We start from the raw sequence: 23,602 nt of genomic DNA on the forward strand, positions 1-23,602 counted from the left end.
CCCAGATCCAAAGCCTCCCGCAGAGCCCATAAGAGGTCTCACCTTGGTCCTGGGAAATCAGAGGCACCGCAAGCCAGGAAGGACCCTCTTCCGTCTGCCAGCCTTCCGGGCTGGGCAGGGCCTGTTGAGAGAGTCACAGGATCTCCGTGAGCCCCAGAGGCACTGAGAAGGGGGGTAGGGGAGAATGACTTTGAATATCCAGGGCTCTCCCTCCCTGTTCTCTTCCCACCTGGCAACAGGGCCCCCCAGTCTCATCCGGGGCCCTCAGATCAGAAGAGGAACCCCGGAGAGAAGACCTGCATCCTAGGGGTACTGGTGCCCGCCCTGAGAATCGAGAATCACCGGGGCTCACGTTCCTCCATACAGATGGGGAAAGGGAGGCCGAGAGCGGGGAAGTGACTTGCCCAAGGTTGCACAGGATGCCTGGCAGAGCTGGGGTCAGATCCAACTTGTCCTGTTTCCGAGGTCAATACTTTGTCCACACCAGATGCCGCAGATGGGGCGGGGCCAAGACTGTCCCCCAGAGAAGTCTTAGAGAGAAAGAGAGGCAAGAGGTTTGACCCAAGGGAAACTGTTCTTAGGGCTTTTAATGCACCCCCTAGGCCTCGGGAGCCCCTCCTCCATGTTCACTGATTTCCAGTCTTCTCTGTTCCCATCTTCCTCCCTCCGTGGTCTGCAGTACCAGCCCAAGGACCGGCTGTATTATAGAGAGAGTGACAGCGCCCAGGCACTGGGGCAGAGCAATGGCTACTTGCTGTGAGGATGGGGCTCCCAGGCATCCCCCTGAGGACCCCAAGGACCCTAGAGCAACAAGGTCACAAGAACGCACTCTCACGGGACAGAGCCACAACACTGCAGCCTTGGGGTTGGGGGACACCGACGGTATCTAGCAGCTCCTGTTCTCTTAGGGTCAGGTAGGAGATCCGCTCTGGGAATGACTCTTCTGCATTTTCTCTGGGACCAGAGAGATTAGAAAGTTATAGTCCCACTGTGCCATCTTGAGTTTCCTTATCTCTTGAGCAGAAGGTTCCCTGGGAAAACTGTGCTCCCTATCATCTCACGTCATTTGTCCCCGGAACTCGGCCCAGTTGCTATTGAGGGTCTCTGCCATTGTCATGAGGTCCCAATCTATCCACCCTGGGGAGTGGGGCAGAGGGGGGAATGAAAGACGGTGAACTCAAAGTAACCAAATGCAGAGATCTCTCAAGAAAAGGCCAGACTCTTCAAACAGATATCTCCTGCCTGGGGCAGAGGTCATCTGGCCTGTTATGGTTGGGAAAGTCCTGGAGGTGGGAGGGGTCGATTCTAAGAATGGCCTGGAACACACAGCCTTGGAGGAGCTGTTTGTTCTCCAAATGTGTCCAGACACAGTCCCTGGAGCTGCTGAGATAGAGACATTTGTGGACTTAATTGCCAGCACGTTCCGTTGACATCATGGTATTTGTACAATGTCCTGTAATTCTGAAGGCCACACTGGGCCTGCTTTTCTGCTATATTGCTTCAGGATTCCAAAAGTCCCTAGCATTGAAAATGAGTGTTCTGGGCCCAGTGATCCTGGGAATAGCCCTTCCTTCCCTGTCCCTACGCACAGTCTTGGGTGAGTCCCCAGGGCTCAGCTTACCTCAGTCTCCCCACAGTCAGGAGGTGCTTCAGGGGTCCCCTTGGTGGCCTCATTCACTACAGGCCACGAGAAGGAGTGAGGTTTGTAGGTGGGTACAGGGAACGGAGGCGTGGTGTGCCCGCTAGAATCAGCTGTGCCAGCCCCCAAATCCAGCTCGCTGTCCAATTCCCATAGGACTCCCCCTCCTGGAAGAGGAGGCTCTAGGATCTGGGGACACTCGGGCTTGGGTCCCACATCCATGCAGGAGTCTGAGAGCCCCCAGGACAAGCGAGCTCCAGAAGCACTGTCCGAGCAAGGGCTCTCCAAAAAGAGGGGATTGTCAAAGAACAGGCTCTCCTCCTCAGCACCCCACTCCGGGGAGGAGTCTGTCCTTCCCTCTCTGGGCCACAGGGAGTGCTGGTTCTCCCCCTCAGTGCCACTGCTGTCTCCTCCTGGGACCTCATCCACTGGTGAGTCATCCACCGGTGAGCTGGGGTGGAGGCCTGAGCCCTGGGGGCCTGCGGGACTGGAGGGGAAAGCGGGGAGCTCCACAGGGGCAGCGGGGAGGCAGCACCTCAACTCAGCCCTGAGCCCCTCTGTCTTCTCCAGCTCCTCCTCCAGGTCCAGGACACACATCTGGGCCTGCAGGATGCCTGCCCAGAACACCACCTGCGTGGACGTGCTCTGGCTCTGCCTTGGGCTCCCCAGGGGATGGCTGTTCCCTGGTGACTCGGGGGGCGCTACTTTGTGCCTAGGCTCCTCCTGGCAGGAGCTACTCCCCAAGTGCAGGGGCTCCATGCTGGATCCCCCAGGGGGAGCATCTGGCCTCGTAGAATCGGGAGGCTCCAAGGCCCAGGTCTGTTCTCCATGAGGTTTGGGAGGGTCGGGAAGGCTGCACGTGTCCCTTGGGTGGGCCCCTGGGCCAGGCTGCAGGTTGTCTCCCAAACAGAGGTTGAGAAATTCCATGGGCTTGGGGTGTTCCGAGAGTCTGTCGTCTCCCATCATCCAGCGTGCAAGCCGCTCTGGCGCCCCCAGAAGTATCTGCCTTCACAGTCCCATGGTGTGGGTCCAGGGCAGCGCTGGTGGCGGGTTGGGGGGGCAGCAGGGTGGGGAGATCCACACGCCTACCCTGGAAGTGCCGAAAGCAAATGTGTGTTAGCAAAGTGTGCTCAGCCCCTGGAGGCCCACGTCTTGTGTATCAGACAGGTTTCCGGGGGCTTGCCGCAGCCCCGGCCCTGGCCGAGGGGCGTGTGCCCTCCATAGCCTTGCCTGGGGTGAGGGGGCACCAGAGACGTTGTCCATTCCCAGCCCCCCCACCTCTACTGCTCACACCATGCCAGCCCTGCTCCGGAGACAGCTGCCTGCTGGCTGAAGGTGGCCGAGTGGCCTCCGTGAAAAAGATAAAGGGGACATCTTCTCGGGTTATTAGGGGTGGAGAACTTAGACACTGAAGTGGCTGGTGGCAGGAATGGCAAGTGGACATCCCTCAGAATAGCACGAAAGCCGTGGTACACCGAAAACACACATCAGCCAAGAACGTGGGAGCCACACAGACACAGACTCCAGGCCAGGAGCCCTGAGAGAGGCACAGGCACCTGAGAGAGGAAGGCACATGCTGCCTTGTTTCTACTTCCCAGGCCTCCTGTCCTGCCTCATCTCAGCTGGGGGCCCCTCACAGGAGGACCCCCCAGTCCTGGGGCCCCACCCACCAGCTGAGGGGAGGGGAGGCCATGGTGGAGCCCATGGGGGCTGTACCACACCTGCTCAGACCCGCCCCGTGCATTGGCCACACTAGCTCCACGCTCATGCAGCCGAGGAATCTTGAAGGGTATTTTCCAGGAGCACGTGTCTCCCTCCCCTGCAGGTAGACAAGTCACATGGCTATCTGGGTGGCCCTGCTTCTTCAAAACAATGGCTTGTTTTGGTCCCACGGACATCCGTTTCCCACTGGGTAGAGGATCCCAGGCAGCTCAGGGTTAAGGCTATGGCCCTTGGAAGGGCACAGTATGGTCCCCAGCAAAGAATGCACCCCTGACTCCATCACATCTTCTCCGGTCTTCTCTTTGGCCCACTTCCTCCACTCAGCATCTGCACCCTGAAGTCTTATATGCACTTGCGTGCTGTATTAACCTATTTGGGGGAACAAGGGTATAAAGAAACACACACCTAGGGGTGCCTGGGTGGCTCAGTGGGTTAAAGCCTCTGCCTTCGGCTCAGGACATGATCCCAGGGTCCTGGGATCATGCCGGGGCATTGGACTCTCTGCTCAGCAGGGGGCCTGCTTCCTCCTCTCTCTCTGCCTACCTCTCTGCCTGCTTGTGATCTCTGTCAAATAAATAAATAAAATCTTTTAAAAGAAAGAGAAAGAAAGAAAGACAGACACACCTGCTCCCAACTTGTAAACCACCTCCCTACCCCTGCAGCTGCCTACCTATGTGCCCACCATCAGACACTCAGTAAATAGGAATCCCCAGGGCTGGAAAACTGGGGTCAGATTGGGGCCTACTGTCCAAACCTATTTCCCGAGATCACCTAGGAAACATGGCTTGGCACTGCGCCCTCTTTCAGGAGGGTGCCTGACAGAAATGACACAGGACCACCATGAATTTCAGTTTCTTATTCCTCCTGAGAGCCTCTGTCTAAAAGTCCCTCAGAAATAGAACCCTTTTCTGGACTTTACCCTCTCTGTCCCAACCCCCCACCCCCACCCCAGTCCTACCTCGGAGCAAGAATATGTCATTGCTGAACTCGGGCCTCATGGTCCTGAACTTGCAGTCCCTGGGGAAAGCCAGCCTTCAGGGCCACCAGGTTCTGGCAGTGACTGTGGAAATTGTGCTTTCTCCAAAGCTGGGGCTGTTGCTTATTTTTAATCTCGGATACGATGCTCTGAATCAAATCAGTGTGCACTGGTCTTGCCCTGGGCTCTTCTTGCATGGGTCTCCTAGCTTAGCCTTGGCTCCTGCTCAGTTCTTTGTCTCCACTCCCAGCCCTACCCCCATTTATAGGCTGAGGATGCATAGGCTTTGCTCCCTAAGTCCTCGGCTGGCTCCTCAGAGGGCCAATCCCGGAATGCCTCCCTCCCCCTAAGCAGCCATCCATTTTCTACTCCCCATCCTCTCTGTGTAAGAGAGCTTCCATGGTCCTCTATCCAAGGGGGAGGGAGGAGTGAGTCTCACAACCCACTGTCTATACTCGGGCAGCCCTTCCAAATCCATGCATCCCTCCCCAGGCCAGTGGGAGAGAGGAAGTGAGATCCCCCCACCGCAGCCTTCTCGAGCAAGCAGCCCACAGGGTACTGGGAACACTGGGAAGGCAGTTCCATTTAGGAGCCAGAGGACAGAGGTGGAGGGAAGCACCTTATTTATAGCTCTCTTCCCTCTCTCCCTGCCAAGACCTGGTCTATTTGTGCTTGGCTGGCCCTCCTCCCCACACCACTGGGCTGGTTCTCATTCCTCCACACGTCCACACATGGTATGTGACTGCGTGTCAGCCTCAGGAGCATGGCCCTGCACCCACGAGAGCATTTTGCCTGGATGACAGCACTCCCCCTACTCTCATTAGTGAACTCACTTGATGGGAAAAGTTCAAACGCCCATAACTGGAATGAGAAGAGCTAGCAGCGGCCCATGGAGAGGACATCCTGCCATTTGTATGAGACAAGAGTCCCATGTGTTCCTCTTTGCAAATACATACATCTAAATAAATTTGTGCATGAATTAAGGAGCCATAAGAGTAGATGTTCACGACTCTGCGAGGCATCACAGCTTTCCAGAGACCAAAAAAGAGGGAGCAGATTTCTGGGGCCCAAGGAGTCTAAAGGGCCTGAGGGAGGTAGGGATGGGGACTGGGGAATGAAGGGAAGCAGACAGACAGACAGATGGAGCATTGGGTGGGGGAAGAGGTGCACGGTTTGGTTGGACCATGACTCCTCGGAATCGATTAAACTCACCCTGGCTCCACCCCAGCCCTCACTCTCCATCTCAGAGCATTTGGTGCAGGGTGTGACCGCCGGGGCGCTCCTCTGCATCCCCTTCCCAGAATGTGAGCACCAGGAAGTCAGGCTCCTCGTGCTTCTGTTCACCTGTCTCAGCACAGAAGTACTGAAGGACTGAATCGGTTGCGTGCGCGTGTTACGCCCACACCCGCCTCCAAAGTTCTGGGTATTCCTTATACTTCAGTTCAAGTATATTTGGAAGTACATTTGGAAGTTAAAGGTCAGTGTTGCCTCGAGAAGTTCCGGATCACCCGTGGGACACCTGGGGGGATGGTGACAGAGCCCACTGAACAGTGTTCCTGGCTCTAGGCTGGCCATTCCAAAGGGGCAGCACACAGTTCCACGGTATAGAGCAAATACACATACAGGATGCCTAATCTTTGGGACATGCTTTTACTAAAAATTTCCTCTGTTTAACTGAAATTCAAACTTAATGGGCATTCTGTATTTTACCTGGCAACCCCACGTACAACTCACGGGGAGGGGAAAAGAATGTACCAAGCCCTCGCAATGCAGCCGTCATGCAGCTCGGTGCTTTAAGCCGTGAGCTCATCTGCAGGTCTGGACAGCCACCCCACACACGAGACAAGTGGTAACATTTCCTTCCTACTAACAAGGAAGCAAAGACTCAGAGATTGTCAGAAATGGACCCAGGGAGCTCAGCTAGTAAGTAAGGGAGCTGGGGTCTGCATCCAGGCCTGTGGCTCTCTTAAGCATCACTGTCTCTCCCCCATACATACATCAATTCCCTTGGGCCTTTGTGAATTGAATGAAGCATGAATTATTTTGAAGCAGAGAGTCTCCTGAATTCATCATTTTACCAGTGTCCAGTGCAGTGCCTACTTGACTCAGAAGTGGTACTCTGAGTTTGTGGAATTCTGTGGTACAGAATTGTGGTCCTCTGAGTTTGTAGAATGGAGAAGATGGATGGATGGATGGATGGATGCAAGGGAGGGACAGAGGGTAGAAGGGAAGAATAGATGGATGGATGGATCAATGGTTGGATGGAAGGGAGGGATGGATGGAAGGATGAGGGGAAGGACAACAGATGAATGGATGGATGGATGGATGGATGGATGGGAAGGAAGGATGATGGATGGATGAATGGATGGATGGACAGATGGATAAAAGGGAAGGATGGAGAGATGGATGGATGGATGATGGATGGATGAGTGGGTGGGAGGGATGGATCCTCAGAAAGCCCCTCCTCAACGATCTTACTAGAGGACTAGGAAGACTGAGGCTTAGAGGGGATTAAGCATCATTTTGACCTCACGATTTCTTCCCAAGGGCAGTCTGCCCATGAATCAATCACATCTTCCTCCCAGGAAGCCCAGTGCCCTTGAGGCAGAGCTTTCCCAGAGGTGAGGTCCTGCCAGGCCAGGAACCAAAATGTTCCTATGGGTCCTGGCTCCCACACAGCTGCTGGATAGAGAGGAGGAGACGTGAGGAAGACTCATCCATTCAAGGAGGAAGACTCATCCATTCAATCACCTTCTTTGGGCTCTCTGCCTGTGCGAGGCCACTGTCACTGAGGATTTAAGAAGTGTCTCCCCTGCCCCTGTCTTCTTCTCATTCTTTCTCTTTCTCTTCCCTGTCTCCTTCTCTTTCTCACCTGCTTTTTAAATTGCTCTTCCCTGAATGAAGCGATAGGATGAACTGAGGGGTAAGGTCACTTCCTATGGCCATCAAGGCAGCCCCACCACTCACCTGAGTGGGGGCAGGCTGACACGGCCAGGGTCAAGGGTGGGGCAAGGGCTTCTATTTCCCGGAGGGAGGGTGGCACCTTTTAGGCAGAGATGGGCCAGGAACTGGGGACCAGAAGCTCAGGTCTCCAGCACCTAGAATTTTCTTGGTTTACTTTCTTTTCTCAGCCCCGGTGTTCAGTGAAATCTCTGTTGAAATGGCTTGTCTCAGGTATCCTAACCAGAACGAAGGATGAAGAAGGTCTGCCACATGCCTCATAAGGTAGGTTTTGTTCACCTCCAAAATAAAGTGGCCCTCCGATGGTTTATGGAATGGAAGGATAAGTTCCAGGAGAATTGGAATGATTCTGGAATCCGACAAAATGCTCTGAGCTCTTCAGACAGTGAGAGGAAGGAATGGGAAGGAGCTGAGGCTGGCGGAGAGGGAGGAGGTGGGGGGGACACCCCCTCTCTACTTTAGTGAAGAAAACTGCTGGGGCCAAGCAGCGCCTGGCTGATGGGAGTACAGGATGCAGAATCTGACTGCTGGGGGATCAAGGGGGCGTAAATCCCTCCATTCCTACCTGACCTTGCCCTGTCTTCAGTGCAACACTGTCTTGATCTTGGGGGCGAGGAGACCCATTGGCTCCTGGATTGTAATTTGGAGAGTGGATTTGCTTTTCAAACCCCCGCCTCCGGCTTTCTGCTTGGGCACAAGCGTGTACCCTGTAGTACAAGGAGACCACAGGAGGCTGGAGGAGAGCCTGCCCCGAGGGGGGAGATGGTGCCTTGAATGTCTGCAGCCCCCTCTGCCTGGAGGCTCACGGACGAGACTCACTCAAGTCCTGCCTACAACTGACGAGCTCTGTGACTCTGGTCAAAAACTTCACCTGGTTCCTTATCTATAAAATAAGGAAATAAGATGGAGTCAAGCTATTCTATAGATCTGTGATAAAGCAGAACGGGTCTGGGAGCTGCTGCTGCTGGCCCGGTCCCCTGGTAGGTGCTCAGAAACAGCACGTCCTGCTCAAGTTCAACTTTGCTCCTTTGCTGGTCATTCAAGAAGCCAAAACAAACAAGCACACAGACAACCCTCCCAGTGGGCTCCCTGGGCACTCAGCCTCCTCCTGGAGCCTCCGTTTATGCTTCCAGACTCAGCAGACATTCCTTCCTTTTGCCATGGCAATTTTTCCTTCCAATGGAAAAAGCAAAGTCTCCTCGCCCGCCAGGGATTTAGGAGGCAGCCTATACCCACACAGCCCTCGGGAGAAGCCCGGTGAGGGATGTCATCCTAGAAGGCAGAGGAATAGTGAAGGTTCTTATCTGGAGTTACAAGACAGATGCTCCTGCCTGAACCTGGGCCAGGGCGCCGTGAAAGACAGCACTAGGGGCAGCCCCACATCCTGCCCACACGGAAGAAGTCTTCATGCAAGTGTGCACCGGCGGGGGGGCAGTGGTGCTGAGGACCCTGCGGGCGTGGGTGGGTGTCAGCTGGGGCTCAGGCAGAGAGAGAGAACAGAGAGGGTGCAGAGAGGATGGGATATAGAGAAGATGGGGGCAGAGAGGGTGGAGGAAGAGAGAATGGAAGACAGAAAAGATGGAGGGCACAGAGGATGGGACAGAGATGCTGGGGTAGAGAGAATGGGGCAGAGCACCGATGTGTCTCCAGAGCAGCTGCCCCCTGGGAAGGACAAGGACCCCAAGGAGGGCTCAAGACCAGACTGGACCACTCTCACCCCTTCTTGGGTACCCCCCCCTCCTTCCCCAAAGAGCCCACAGTCCAGGTTCTAAGCCCTGTGCTGGGTGGTTCCTCATCTGTAGAAAGCAGGAGTTCTGGGATATTCTGAAGCTCCAGAAGGCTGGGGAGACAGGACCCTCTGAGGCACGTTGCTTTCAACCTGGCTAAGGTTCAAGAGGCCTGAGGGGTATGACTATCTGCTGACAGGTCACTCTCCCCTGCCTTTTCAGCAGAGGAGTGACACCAACCATATGATCTTGGGCCCTAGGAGGACCTTCCCTCTGGGAGACTCGTGTCTACCATAAGGATGACAGCTACAAGCAGAAGGCCTCAATGTCCCGCACAGGGAGGCATCTGTGAGTAAAATGATGGCCGTCGCACCTAAGTTCAATGGGTCGAAACATCGGCTGCCCTGGCAAGCCAACTACTGGCATCCCTAGCACCAACCCAGCCTCTCGGAGTGTGGCGGAAGGCAAGGTAGAACCAGGAGCCCCCTCATGGTGGATTCTGTGTCTGATCTCCCACAGTGACTGCACCCAGAGCTGCCCACCCCCACCCAAAGCCCAGGCCTGCCTGGCTTCCTTCTCTTCAGCCTCTCCAAGGCTCACTGGAGGCCTCTGGCCACAAAACCCCTCACTGGGCACCGCCCCACAGTCATCACCAGGGACCCAGGGAGGCCCACAAGAGGTTCAGGAAGGAGCCCCTCCCCCCTCCATAACGGCAGATTACCCCCCCCCCAGCGGCTCTGGAGAGGCCAGGGTAAGTGGGGGTCAGATTGGGAGGGGTAGGTTGAGGAAGGAGGGGGAACAGCGAGAAGGAACACGAAGGTGACCGCTCCAGCCCTGCCAGGCCCACAGAAGGTGCGGACACAGTGGGCCCACAGAGTCCTCCTTCCTGTCCACCTGCCCCAGCAGCTACCACAAGGGCCCACACGGGACTCTCCGCATCCCCTGCTCCCCCCGGCTCCCTCCCGGCCGCCACCCCCAGCAGGCCCACCTTTGCTCACCTCCAAAGGCCCCTGGAGAGGGCAAGCGGGTCTTCCCGATACAAGGACCGTCCACCAGTGAATGGAGAATGTGGCTGCCGGTGCTTCCGACTTCCGCTCCCCTCACCACCACACACTCAGCCCTCCCACCCAGCGGCCTCCCCAGGGCTCCCGAGCTGCTTGCCACCTCACACTTCCTGCCCACAAGACAAGCGCCTCCATTCCCAGGCCCACTGCCTCTGGCCCCCTTCCCCAGGCCGCCTGCTGCCTGGAGGCCCCTCCCCTGCACCAGGCCCAGAGAGAAGCGCCGACGCCCTTCTCCCCAGTCAAGGGCCCCAGTCAAGGGCCCCGGGAGAGAAAGGGGAAGGTGCTGTGCCTTCGGCTGTGGACAGGCCCCACCCCTTTCCTCCCTGTGGTTGTCCCCAGGTTCTCATCTCTGCCCCAGCTGGCAATCCCTGCCACCAGGCACCTGCAGGACAGAGGAGGGCCCTGGGCCTGGCAGCTTTTCTTCTTTTTTTTTTTCTTTTTTTGCATAAATGATGTTGGGAAGTCTGCATAGCTTCCTCTCCCATACGCAACAGCGGAGCACAATGCCGTTGTCTTGCTTTACAAAGCGTCCTCTGTAGCACCTCAGCCACCCTTCTCAGCTACTTTATGAAGCATTGCTGTGTCCATTACAGACAGGAGGCAGGCTCAGAGAGGTTATGCTGCTCCCTGTGGTCACACAGCTGAAGTTAGAACTCAGAGTGTCTGACCAAGAGAACCAACTGCCATCCATTCCCCATTGCTGAATTCCCAATGGGTGTCTGCAGGACACAGGTCCCAGGTGTCCACAAGTGAGAGACAGAGGCTGGTGGGGAGCCATGCTCATGCACCCGTCTCTTCTACCTCTGTACAACCACCACCAACATCCCTGCTGAGGCTCTAAAGCCCCTGTCTCCCGCCCCTCAAGCTCCAGGCTGCATAATTCTGAGTGCCCCAGAGACCCTCCCACTTGGGAGTCCCAGAAGCAGAGCGCCTTCTGACCCAGGCCACCCCAGCCCGTAGTTTACAGGCCCTAGCTCCAGCTCTACCCCTCCTCCAGCTGCGTCCCTGCCCCACAAAGCCATGCCTACGAGCCCCTTTCCCACCACACTCAGAGCACCCAGGAGCATCCAGGCTCCTGGAATTCTCTGCTTGGGGAGCAGTGGGGGGGTGGGCACGTGCCATCTGCCTGCCACGAGGCTTTGCTTCACTTCTCTGTGCACCACACTCTCTGAGACGGGGAGGGGGGTAGACAGCACTTGCACCTGTAGGCAGGTAGCCCTCTGCATGCACTGTAGTACAGGGTAGAGAAGGGAGAGGGGAGGCGGGGAACAGCAGGGGTTGGAGGCTGGAAGTGGGCCCAGCTGCATGCAGTAGCCACATTTGCAGGAGGCTGAGAAGCTCAATTCAAACCTGGACCTTCAGGTCACTATTAAGATGGGAGGTAGGAGGATAGGACACTTTATAAAACACTTTGTCAGCTGCGGTTATAATTTTTACATATTCGAACACATCGGATGGGGCCCTCCACTGTTCATTCTCTGGGCCTGCCCAACGTGGGTGGGGGGGCAGGCTTATCTCGTGAGTGCCTCAGACTTAGTGCAATGTTAACCTGGTTCTTCACCACACCAGGCAACCCCGCCTTCTGTATTTGGGATTTTATAGAACTGTGCCCAGGTGTGTATACCAGAAACCCAAAGTCACCTCACCCTAAATGCAAACCCTCCCCCAAGGCCTCCAACTTCCCAGGGCCCCTACACTGGCCAGCATCCACTCCTCCTGCAGTCCCTATGTGAGAAGCTGCTGACCCCTCAGGAATAAAACACAGGACATCTGTCCCCAGGGAGTGTCCAATCTAGTGACGGGGGCAGAAAATAGACCAACAGCCTAAGTCTTCGATATCTGATTGTAAACTGTGACAGATGCTGAGGTAGGACAGAGCGGGGAGCACAGAGGACCAGCAGCAGGGATAGAGGCAGGAGACCAGCCTTGCTCGTGGGGGCCTATATACCCTGGTGAAGGGAGGCCAACATGTCTAAATTCTTGCCTGAGACTGGAAAGTTCTCCATGAGTTAAGGGGACAGAAAGCAAGCCAGTGTGGCTGGTCAGCCAGCTTAAGGGATAGTGTGAGAAGATGAGGCAGGAGAGGCAGGACTGGATGCCAGGGGTCCCCAGTGGGCAGCCAGCATGCAGGCTAAGCAGGGAAGGGACAGGTCAGAGAGCATCACTTTGTTGGTTTGTAAGATCATCTGTTGCTGTATAGACAAGAGCCAGCCAAGGGCTCACCGAGAGCAGGGAAACCAGTGGAGGCTCCATATTCCTGGGGAGGCAGGCTTGGAGCAGGGCAGAAAGGGCAGAGCAGGGGAGCCAGAGGACTTGGGATACACACTGGGCTGAGTGGGCAGGCCAGCTGCCATCGGGGAGTGGGGGCAAGCTCTGGATTCCTGGCTACAGCGACCAGATGGGACAAATGGCATTCTCGGAAATAGCAGGATGGGGGAGATGAGGCTTAGGGGAGAAAATCCCGAGTTTGCTTTTCAAAGTATCAGGTTTGAGATGCCTGCAAAACTCAAGCAGGCACCTGAAACCAGGCCTGCAGGGGATGGGAGGGCCAGGCTGCCGAGGTGAACGAGTGTAAGCAGCGCGAAGGGGCTAAACCGGCCGACAGAGGCTATGAGGGACAAGACTGCAGAGGGGAGTGAGGAGGGGCTGCCGAGGAGAAGAGAGAAACATGGAGAGGGTGTCATCACCGAAGACAAGAGGAGGCGACAACTAAAAGGAGGAAGTGGTCAGCTATGTCAAATGCTACTAGGAAGGCTAGGAAGATAAGGTGCAAAGTGGTCATCGAATGTGGCCGCACGGAGGTCACGGACGGGTAGGGTTGGGGGAGCAGGAGGCACAAGGGGCGCCAAAGCCAGTGGCCATGAGGTGGGGACTGAAGAGGAGGTGAGGACCTGGGGTCACCTCCCAGACCCCGACTCCGGGCTGCCCACTGCAGTCCTGCCTGGATGCAACCGCAGGGATGCTGGCACCAGCAGGTCCCGTGACTGCCTGTTCTGCATGTTTGTGAGCCCATATGCTCCCTACCATGTGACCTTCTCAAGGGCAAGGCCGGGCCGCTCAGCTGTGGAGCACCGAGGCTGTGCAGCAGAGGCCTGGCTCCTAAGTGCCCACAGCCACTTGATGAATGAATGAGGGAAAGCAACTCATTGTCCTCTCCTTGATCACTTGGGGACAATGCCACGGGAGAGGGAATGTGCCCCCTCTTTCCTCCCAGGCTGTGGGCCTGGGCATATAGGGCACAGTATGGGGGTGTGGGGCGATGTGGGGCTTTCCTGCTTACAGCAATCTCCAAAAACAGATGCCCTGACCTGAGCAGCCACCAGCTCCCTTCCATCTCCCAAAGCTCTCATCTCCTTCCCAAGGTCGCCAGGACTAAAACTCTGGAGGCGGGGCTCCCTGGACACAGGCAAGGAGGGCACCAGCTCAGTGGTTGTGGGGCTTGGAGGAGGGCAGTTTTCTGATGGCTTGAGCTTGATCTACCTCCCCTCCCCATGCTCGGCCCACCATCCCCTCCCCAGGGCCTGGAGGACAGCCTGCCTCCTGACCAGGCCACAGCTCTGGGCCACACGGCCTTGCCAGGCAGCCCCTTCCTGCCTCCCTCGAGGGAAGTGACTTCCTGTTTGCCCGCAGAGGAAGCGGCTCAGCACAGGTAGAGAGGTGGCAGCCGACAAGCTGAGCGCAGAAGAGGGAATGGGGCCCACCTCCCAGGAGAGGGGCTCTGGGGATTCCAGCACCCAGTCTGCCCTCCTGAGAGGTGCAGGTATGAAAGGAGGGGGGCGGTGGGGAAGGGAGCAGCCCCTGACTTACACCTGCCCGTCCCTGAGGGCCCCCGTGCGCTGACACTCACCAGGCCCTTTAGAAGCAACATCTCTAGGGCCCATGAGGCCGGGGTGGGAACGGGGTGCTATTATCCCCACTCTGCAGAACAGGTGAGGAGATGGAGGGTCTGAGCGGTTAGTCTGGCTGCATTTGCACCCCGGACTGCCAAACCGAAGTGAGTCTACTTTCCGCTCTACCCTGTTGCCACCTGCATACCACTGATGGGAAGGAGGAGGCCTTCTCTCCAAGCGAGCAGCGCTACGGACAGCACAGCCTGAACCATCTCTCCCAATTCGAAGCTTCTAGAAACTCCTGGGCGGATGCGGCTCACTATCAGCATTCCAAGGGTACCAGCTATTGGACAGTGTGAGAGCCGAAGCCAGAAGCACCTCATGGGCTCTTGTGTGACCAAAGGACAAACTTCTGTCCTTTAGGGAGGCCTGAGGGGGAAGGTGGCCACATGCTCCTGCCTCCAGAAAATGCCCTATTCCCTCCTAGCTCTCCAGCCTCCACAAGTCTGAGGCCTCAGGCAGGACAGACAGGAGGACACCTGCCTCCCTAATCATTCCTCTGCAGGGATAGATAGTTACAGTTGCACTGGCCCACATGACTCTGAGCCCTCTGGGTATCTGAGCCCAGAGCTAGGGGCTGGGAGGGGCTAGGGGTTGGGGGGCTTGTGAGAGTTTCCCTGCCGGATGCCTATAGTCCTGGAATGGGAGGAAGAAATCTCTCAAAAGCAGGGCCAGACGGAAAGGGAGCCCAGTCAGGCAGTAACACCACCACCAACCACCTAACACCTCTGCGGGCCCCTGTGCAGCCCCTGGTTTCCTGGAGGGGGGGCCAGGAAGTGACGATGACGACAGTGAATGAGAAGCTTCTACCTCTTGGACTTGGTTGTCCAATTCCATAGAAGGCACAGTAACTTTGGAAAATTAGTCCTACCCCGCAGGTCCAGATGCCCAGGCCACAGTTTCCCGGACCCCAGACTCTGTCTGCCAAGGCTCCCCTTCTCCGCTCCCTCCCAGCTCCAGGTGCCATAGACTGGCACCCTCCCCGAGGCCTCTCATCCTGGGTCAGCCCTCCTTAGGGAAGCCATGGGTGGGATTCCAGGCATTCACCTCGGTCTCCAACCCCCCTTGGCCCCCAACAGATGCTCACCAGCATCTGCTGAAGTGGGAGGCATGCAGTTCTTCCAGTGGCAAAAATGCCTACAACCTCAACACCCACAACTGGGAACCAGATAATAGATTATGTTAGAGCCCGTAGCCATATGGTGAGCCCCAGGCACCTTTAACTATCTCAGTTCTAGACAGTATTTAAAGTAGGGGAAAGATGTTCACAGCATATTATTAAGAAACCCAATTATATATTCAGTATGCTCTCAATTTTTAAAACCTCGTTTGTGTATTTAGGAGCAAAATACCAAAGAATCGGTTATTAGTGGCTGTGTGTGGCAAAAGGATATGTGATTCAAAGTTCTTTATGCTCTTTTTGGTATGTATCTAATTAAAAAAATAAATATGTATTATGTTTATCATCGGCAAAAATAATAAAAGTATTAGGAAATTAAATATGTTGAATTAAATAATAATTGACTATTTCTGCTCACTTTAAAGACTGGGATGTTCTTTGCCAACCCTGTCCCTCCTCCCTGGTGGAGGCAAGGAGCTAGCAAGCCACTGGAAGGGCCTGCAATGGTGTTCACCATTTTCGACCCCTCTCTGTTACCCGTCCTCAAGCGGAGGCCAGGGTGACCTCCCTGCTGGTGGTGTGGGGACATGTCTGGAATCCCAGTGTGGCCATGAAGATTATTTTAAGGTAAAGACTTCTGAGGGGGCATCTGGGTGGCTCCGTGGGTTAAGCCTCTGCCTTTAGCTCAGGTCATGATCTCAGGGTCCTGGAATCGAGACCCACATCGGGCTCTCTGCTCAGTGGGGAGCCTGCTTCCCCCCCTCTCTCTGCCTGCCTCTCTGCCTACTTGTGATCTCTCTCCCTGTCAAATAAATAAACAAAATCTTAAAAAAAAAAAAAAAGACTTCTGAGATTTGACAGGTGCAAAAAGAAGTCTTCTGAGAGTTTCCCGCATGAATAACACAGCAACTTCTGGAAAATAAGGGAGCCGAAAATTCCTTCTTCATGGCAGAGCCACTCCCAGAAGACAAAATAAAAACTATCCCAAATCCCTTCTCTAGGAAAGACGAGGGACACTCAAAGGCCACCCATACCATAGAGACAAACGTTATCACAAACTTTGTCATTTCTCGTTTGTTCTAAAAACCCATTTGTCTTTCCTAAAGAAACCTATCGGTTCTTCCCATACAAGCCCTTTTCTCTCTGCCCCCAATTCCCCTATGAAGTTGGGTATATACCCTTTTAACCATTTCACAAGCCAGCTACTACTCTGGTTGGCTCTCAGGTGCATGCCAACGAAACCTCTTTCTACGGTTACTCTTTCATCAGTTTAATTTGCCTCTCTCAGGAACTGAATCTAAGAGGGTAGACAAAGAGTCTTTTTCCCCTCTCCTACCTGGCCAAGATGACCTCCTTCAGGACTCCATGAATCTAAGGCTATGTCTGCCTAAGTAGGTACATGATACGCATAATGAACATTTTCAATAGTTGAGTATTTATTTGAATAGGCATTTAAAAAAATATAACTGATATAACAAACCTGTGCTCTCACAGATGTTATTCTTAGGACCACGTGGAAAGGACACAGTGGCTTCTTTATTTTCAAACTGTGTGTCATCAAGGAAAACTATGAAATAAAACTGTATAGGTGGAAAACTCTTCTGTCAAAAATCATGACAAGAAAAATAAATGAGTAGACATCACATATAGCTGACTCAAATCTTTGAGCATTTACTTTAAAGAAAGACCTGGGAGTTACATATAATATGATAATGCGAATTGGCCTTAACTGGCCGTTAACTCCGGAACAGAAATTCAGGCTTACAATGAGCAGGAAGGTAAGGCTCCCATGTTACATAAAACAGAACAGGTACGCTCTGAGCTAGGGAAGGAGGAAGACAACACTTAGAGCAAGGCACTTCCTGGGGTCTCCTGAAAGGCCCCGGACTTCCCTGCGGGTGCCCAGGCTTACCCCGCCCATGGCAGCAAAGCCCTCTCTGTGCCAGCAGGAGTTGATCTGTCCTCTCTCCGCAGTCACCTGCAGGGACAAGGGGCGGCCTGGGGTGGCAGCTTCCGGGGGGAACAGCGCTGGGGCCTCCCAGCTCATTCCCGGGAAGAGAGCCCGCATACCTGCCCCACCTGAGCAACTCTTGCTCCTGTCTATGCCTCCTCCTCCAAGGCAGCACCGGGAGACACCAAGAAGGCAGAGCCCCCAAACCCCATGCCTGCCCTGGCTCCCATGCTGACACGAGGCCTCCCTGAGGTCATGGAGCCAGCAAAGGCAGAGTTCCAGAGTGTACCCAGCCTCCCTGGCCCGCTCAGCCTGTCTATCCGCTTCTCCTCCCTTGCCCGCCTCAGGCTCTGCCCTGCCCAGGCGCTCTTGCCTTATACTCTCTCCTGGGGGTGACCTCCCTCACCCCACAGGTTCCTGTCCCACGTGCTGACACCCAGGGTCCTAACTGCCGGCAGGAATCCTCTAGCCGGATAAGCAGGACTTAAATTTAGCAGCACGCCCTGTTGGATGTCCGCGTGCCTGTGAACACACCTTCCCATCCCCGTTTCCCGGGCCTGGCCGTCCTGGGTCCTGTCCGCCGTGTCACAACTGCCCCCTCTCCCAGGTTAACAGCCCCAATGCTAGCCCAGACCCTTCCTGACCCCAGGGCCCCATCCTGCGGGGGCTCCCTCCCCGGCAGGTGATGCTCCTCCCCCCTCACCCAGAGCCCTTCCCCGCCACTAGGAGAGTAGCAGGGACCTCCTGCCTCTAGGTTCATGCAAGCAGAAGGCCCCAGTTCTCCAGAGGATCCCTCCTGCTCCCTGAAAATACTTCCCGCTGACCCCCACCCCATGCTTCCATTCACCCATGCTGCCATTAGGGAAGGCCCAACACTGGCATGGGAGCCCCCCAGCCTCTCCCAGGACCACGCATCCACACCCTGGAGCACAACCCTGAAGTCTAAGAGAGTCTTGGGGCCTCAGTGTTCCTGGTACTTTGGCGCTCTGGGTCATCTCTGTTCCTTTCCCCACTCTCCAACGCATCTTTCAAATCCTCCTCGTCCTCCGAGGCTGTCCCCATAAAGCCGTTTCTCCAAACAGTCTTTGTAGACCAAGCCACTAAGAATCAACTGTTACAGGAATTCCACAATCCCAGCTAGGGAACGCGGGGCAGACTCAGGAGCGACAAACCAAGGGCTGAACACGGCAGTCAGATCCCTCTTTTTAAAAAACAGCATCGGGTTTAAAAAGTAAGAAGAGCAGGAGTTGCATAAACAACACAGTTTATGTAAGTCTACCATACACGCATACAGAAATCAACACCACCGCTTTCTCTAGAATACGTCCCGATCCCAGGATAAACCCACCAGAAATATACCAGAAGGAAGGCTGCTCACAGGCAGGGTAGGGGGAGATGGGGAGGGGGCAGTCGACGGGACTAGATTTGAGGGGTGGAGAAGAAATCCTAATTAAGACCTCGGATAATTCAATCACAACAAACCACAGGATGAAAATCCAATGTAAACTCCAGGCCAAGGACATGACGAGTCCACAGAAGGAGAAAGACAAAGAGCTAAAACCATGTATGAGGCTCCTAACAGTGTTCACTGTAAATTCATACGAAAACCACAACGTGGTGCCCGCTGTTTTCGTCTGTCACATCGGCAAGAGCAGAAGGTTGAGAACCCACCGAGCTCGGGGAGTGGCGGGGAAACGCAGAAGCTCTAAGTCACACTGAGGCTCTAGAAGGCCGGCCGGCAGCGGCCACCGACCCCTAAAATCCTCGAGGCGTTGAAGTCAGCCATTCCGGGTTCAGGAATTTCTCCTGCTGAAACGGTCACAGAAGTGAGCGGGTACGTTGGCCCACGAATGCTTAACGGGTCACTGTCCATCACAGCATGCACACACACACACAACAAGGCAGAGAACCACCTCGAAGCCCATAGAGGCCTGGCTAGATAAACACCCCACTCAGGGAACCATCACACATTTATTTGGAAAAGTATTTCTGTATGTCCTGAATCAGAATAAATATCTTAGGTAAAACGATAATCATAATCATAATAAGCACTTAACTGAGTACCATCATTATTCGTATAGAAAAAGAAAGTTATACACACTTATATGCTCCTTTACTAGCAAAACCTCTCTCTTTGGAAATATTCTCTAGAAATCGGCTCTAAAGAGGGGAATTGAGAGCACAGGACCGGGGGTGGGGGGGGTGGATTTTTCACTGTGCACCTTAAGAGCTGTTTCAATTAACATTTATAAAAAGATTTTTAACACATACAAGTAGTACCTTTAAAAATACTTTCTTTGAAGAATTGTTAACCCATGTAGATATTATCTTCAAAAGAACAAAAGAAGTGGAATGTGCTCCTAACCCCTACTGTCTTCTCTAACCACCCCCTGCTGTTAGGTGCTAGGATCCCTTTTCCACTAGGATTCCTCTCCTTTGCGGACAAACATCCCTTCAGCCAAAACCTGCCCTGCCCTGTCTGAGCCCTTGACTGTACCACTCAATTGTAATTCCCAATTTTTCACCTACTAGCTGTGTGAAAGTGGGCAACTTTTCTACTCCCTGGGTCTTATTTTTCTCATCTGTGAAATGGGACGGTACCACACCTCACAGACGTACTGTGAGGATTTGGGGGGGGTTGTTTTGTTTTGTTTTAAGATTTATTTGACAGAGGTCACAAGTAGGAAGAGAGACAAGAAGAGAGAGAGAGAGAGAGGAGGAAACAGGCTCCCTGCCGAGCAGAGAGCCTGATGCAGTGCTCAATTCCAGGACCCTGGGATCATGACCTGAGCCGAAGGCAGAGGCTTTAACCCCCTGAGCCACCCAGGCGCCCCAAGGATTTGTGTTTGCACATAAGATGCTCAAAGGACAGCCTGACATATAGCACGTGTTCAATATATGTCAACTATTATATACTCTTCTGTTTTCCTTTTCGGTCTACTGAGATCACCTAATTAAAGAATGAAAAATGAAGGGCGTCAGTCATTAAGTGTCTGCCTTTGGCTCAGGTCATGATCCTGGGATCCTGGGAGCTGGAATCAAGCCTGGCATCCTAGGAAGGAAAGCAGGAGGCCTGCTTCTCCCTCTCCCACTCCCCCTGCTTGTGTTCTCTCTCTCACTATGTCTATCTCTGTCAAATAAATAAATAAAATATTTTTTTAAAAAATGAATGAAAGATGATAAGAATCTTCCTAGAAGGCTAGTTTTTCTGCCCCATATCCAAACCCTGGGTTTGTCAGGGAGCCTATGAATCTTCCTGCCATAGCAGTGGGGAGAATCATCTACTCTCCCGGGATGCCTCTGGTCCTCAGGCTGAGGCCCCATCCAAGGAGAGCCTCTGAAATGCCTGCTCGCCTCCCAGAGTCACACCGGTCTCTTTCCTGTTCCTCCGGCATGTCCAGCATGCCCAGCATGCTCAAGCCTTATTTGTGCCTCAGGGCCTTTGTATTTGCCATTCCCACTGCCTGGCATGTCCTTCCCTCAGAGCATTGCATGCCTATATCTTATCTACATTCAGGTCTCCATTCAAATTTCATCTCCTCAGCACAACCTGTCCTGACCACTCTATTAAACATAACAGCCCATCACCTTCTAACCTCTTAAGCCACTTTCTGTCTCTTCATAGCATTTATCATTATGACCTTAAAGTCGCTGGTATTGTTGTTTATTGTCCATTTCTCCCCACCAGAAAATAAGATCCATGAGGGGAAAGACTGTATTGTTCACTGATCACATCCTTAAACCTACAATAGTGCCTGGAACATCCTGGCCCTCAGTAAGCATTTGTTGAATGAACAACTGAGCAAGTGAACCCAAGAGCCTGTCTTCTGGGGAAGCTTAGGTTCCACCTTGATGGAAGGCCCACAACAGGTGTACCCCAAGGACTCCAGAGAGGACCCACTGCTCACTGACCCCCCTCCGGGCAGCTCAGTAGTCCCCCCTCATGGAAACAGGGGACATCCTATTCTCAGCCCCCAGAGTTTTGGGGCCTAAAATCATACTACCCTCCCCCCGTCATTCAGAAAGCTCATACCTTGTCTAAGGGCTAATTTCTCCTGTCTTGCCACCCTGCCCTTCACCAGCCAGTTTCTTTTGTTTTTACAGCATTTCTCACTCTCTGAAATAATGTGATTCACCTGCTTACTTGCTTATTTTCTCTCTGATACAATTCATATGTAAACAAGCAGTTGTATTTCCCATGCCTACCTGCCTGATTAGTAGTTAGCGCTCAGTACTAACAACTGAGTTGAATGAATGAATGAATGAATGAATGGCTCTTCTTCATAGGCCCCACGAAGAGAAAATACAGTGTCTGAAAGAAAAGAATGAATCACTCAGCACTCTCTGCTCTCTAACCTTGACCTTGGTGTATTTCTTATGCAGAGGGGCTCACAGATATCCAATTAGTTGTTAATTACATTCAATCAGCACTGGGCTGGCGAAAGGACTGGGCTAATGAGGTTCAAGGGCAGGTGGAGCCCCAAGCTGCCCAGGGCCCTCACTTTGATGCTGGCCTCCTGACCTAGCATGCAGGCCACTGACACAGGGGTTCTGGGTGATGGCACTGACCAGAGCAGCAAAATCCATCTTGCAGCATGGGAAAAAACAGCAAAGAAGGCACATCCCTGGCTCCCCCGTCCTATGGAAAGGACAAGCTAGATTCTATTCTAGGACCAGAATGGGACCCTAGAGGGGATGCGAGTTTGTTAGCTGAGCAGACACTGTTCACTTCTCAGGAATCTCTGGTGTCTTCTGCCCAGACACACCCAGGGGGGCCAAGCAGAGGGGCCAACATCCAAGTGGGCAGGGAGGATGCCAGGGGCCCCTGCGGAACATAGAGACAGGGGCAGCGAACCCCTCGCTGTCACTCAGTTCTAATACTGGAGCCCAGATCCAGGCCGGGCCAGCTGGAGAAACCTGTGGAGCCACAGGCCCTGGCTGACTCTCCCAGTGCGGCACCAGTCGCCACCGTGTGCCGTCCCTCTCACCAGATTAGGTTGCAAACCGAGGGCCCGAGCTCGCTCTCCACCCTCCTGCGGCCTCTTCCCGCTCTCCCAGTCCGCAGGCGCCCTCGACCTCAACGCCAGGCCCCGCAGCCCCGCGCAGGTGCTCCCAGGCTCGGCACGCCCCGCGCCCGCACACAGTCACTGTCGAGGGCGGCGGGGGCGCCCCGGCCCGGCCTTCCCGCGTGCCCTTACCCACTTCCCGCCGGGCTTCTGCTCCGGCCTCCCGCCGGCCCGGATGCCCCATGGCCCGGCGCCCGGGCGCTGGCCGGGAGCGCAGGGCTGCGGGCGGCGGCTGCGCGGGGGCCGGGCGCGTCCTGCTGGGGCGCCGGCGGGAGGGACTGGGTTTCCGGGAGGGAGGGAGGGCTGGCTGCGGCGCGGCCGGGGAGGGGCGGGCTGGGGGCGAAGCCGTCCGACTGGTCTGACGGCGGCGGCGCAGGCTGGGCCGTCCGCCTGCGTTCTCCCGGGCCGAGCCGTCCACGGCCGGCCGGCAGGGCCCTCTGCCTCGTCTCTCCGCCCAGAAACCGGAAACTGAGGCCAGACCTAGATGTGTGTGCACGCCTGGAGCGGGGCGCTGCTGCGGGTCCCTGCAAACCCGTTGCTTGTATTTCGTGGGCGCGAGAACAACTGCGTTCTTGGAGTCCAGGATTTCAGCTGTCTGTGACTGTCGACTTACGGGGCTAGCTAGATGCTTGGCTGCTTTGGGGATTGATGGCATGATAGCAAATAGTTGCGTTTTGAAACGAGCAGAGTTGAGCAATCATATCCACAGACATTGGTTGACATGGGCAAGAAGCTTTTATTTTTCAGGAACCCACCTGATGGCACTATCTGGTCTCTATTTCTGTAGCTATGTAAGGCTCCGTGTGTGAAAATCCAAGTTAAGTGATTGGTATTTCCAACATAGCCAGTGATCTGTAGCTCTCCTAGAGACTGCAACCTGGAGAAACCCATCTCTTTATCTGATGCTGCCTAAAATGGAGCTGACTAGGATCTTTACAAGGAAGAGGGAGAACAGCTAATGGTTATTCTGTTAACCAGGTGCCAGCCAATAGTTCTCTATGTATCTTAACGCATGTAATCCTCACAACTACCCAATGAGGTAGGAAGCTTTTCATGTAATGAAGAAACAGAGACAGAGAGAGGTAAGTAGCTTGACCAAGGTCACACAGGCAGAAGGACCTAGAGTTCATGATCTACATTACCATGCAGGGCTAATGCTTTGTTGTTTTTAGAGGGGGCTGTGATGCTACATCCGCAATCCTATAACTTATTAATTTATCGATTCGCTCTACCAACATTCCTTGTGGACCGGCAGCACATACATTAGGCATTGACTAGGTGCTTTGGGATGAAGGACGAAGACTGACCGTACAGAATGTTGAACAACCCCTGAATTTCAGTGGATCCACTCATGGACATGGTATCTTCTCCATCTCAGTGGAATTAAGCTACAAATCAACAACAGTGTTTTATCTGGAAAATGCCAAATCAAGTAAGATACCTCTAGACAACCCATGGGTCAAAAAAGACATCGCAAGGAAACAGG

At 54.3% G+C, this 23,602-nt stretch overlaps 1 protein-coding gene across 3 annotated transcripts in view; it reads right to left on the minus strand.

Moving 5' to 3' along the window:
• Positions 1-21,289, minus strand: part of PSD4 (pleckstrin and Sec7 domain containing 4) — a 34,239-nt gene extending 12,950 nt beyond the window's left edge. The window contains exons 1-4 of one of the 3 annotated variants that reach the window (XM_044261599.1): positions 21,257-21,289; positions 1,622-2,729; positions 405-530; positions 43-121 (exon numbers count right to left, since the gene is read on the minus strand). In XM_044261599.1, coding sequence (XP_044117534.1) covers positions 43-121; positions 405-530; positions 1,622-2,605 — 1,189 coding nt within the window. In that variant the 5' untranslated portion in view covers positions 2,606-2,729; positions 21,257-21,289. Of the gene's footprint in view, positions 1-42; positions 122-404; positions 531-1,621; positions 2,730-6,092; positions 6,156-10,023; positions 10,307-21,256 lie in introns of those variants that run through there. The other 2 variants (XM_044261597.1, XM_044261598.1) reach the window with 2 other exon arrangements.
• Positions 21,290-23,602: the final 2,313 nt, after the last annotated feature.

This window comes from Neovison vison, chromosome 8, assembly GCF_020171115.1.
Source record: "Neovison vison isolate M4711 chromosome 8, ASM_NN_V1, whole genome shotgun sequence".
Taxonomy (NCBI): domain Eukaryota; kingdom Metazoa; phylum Chordata; class Mammalia; order Carnivora; family Mustelidae; genus Neogale; species Neogale vison.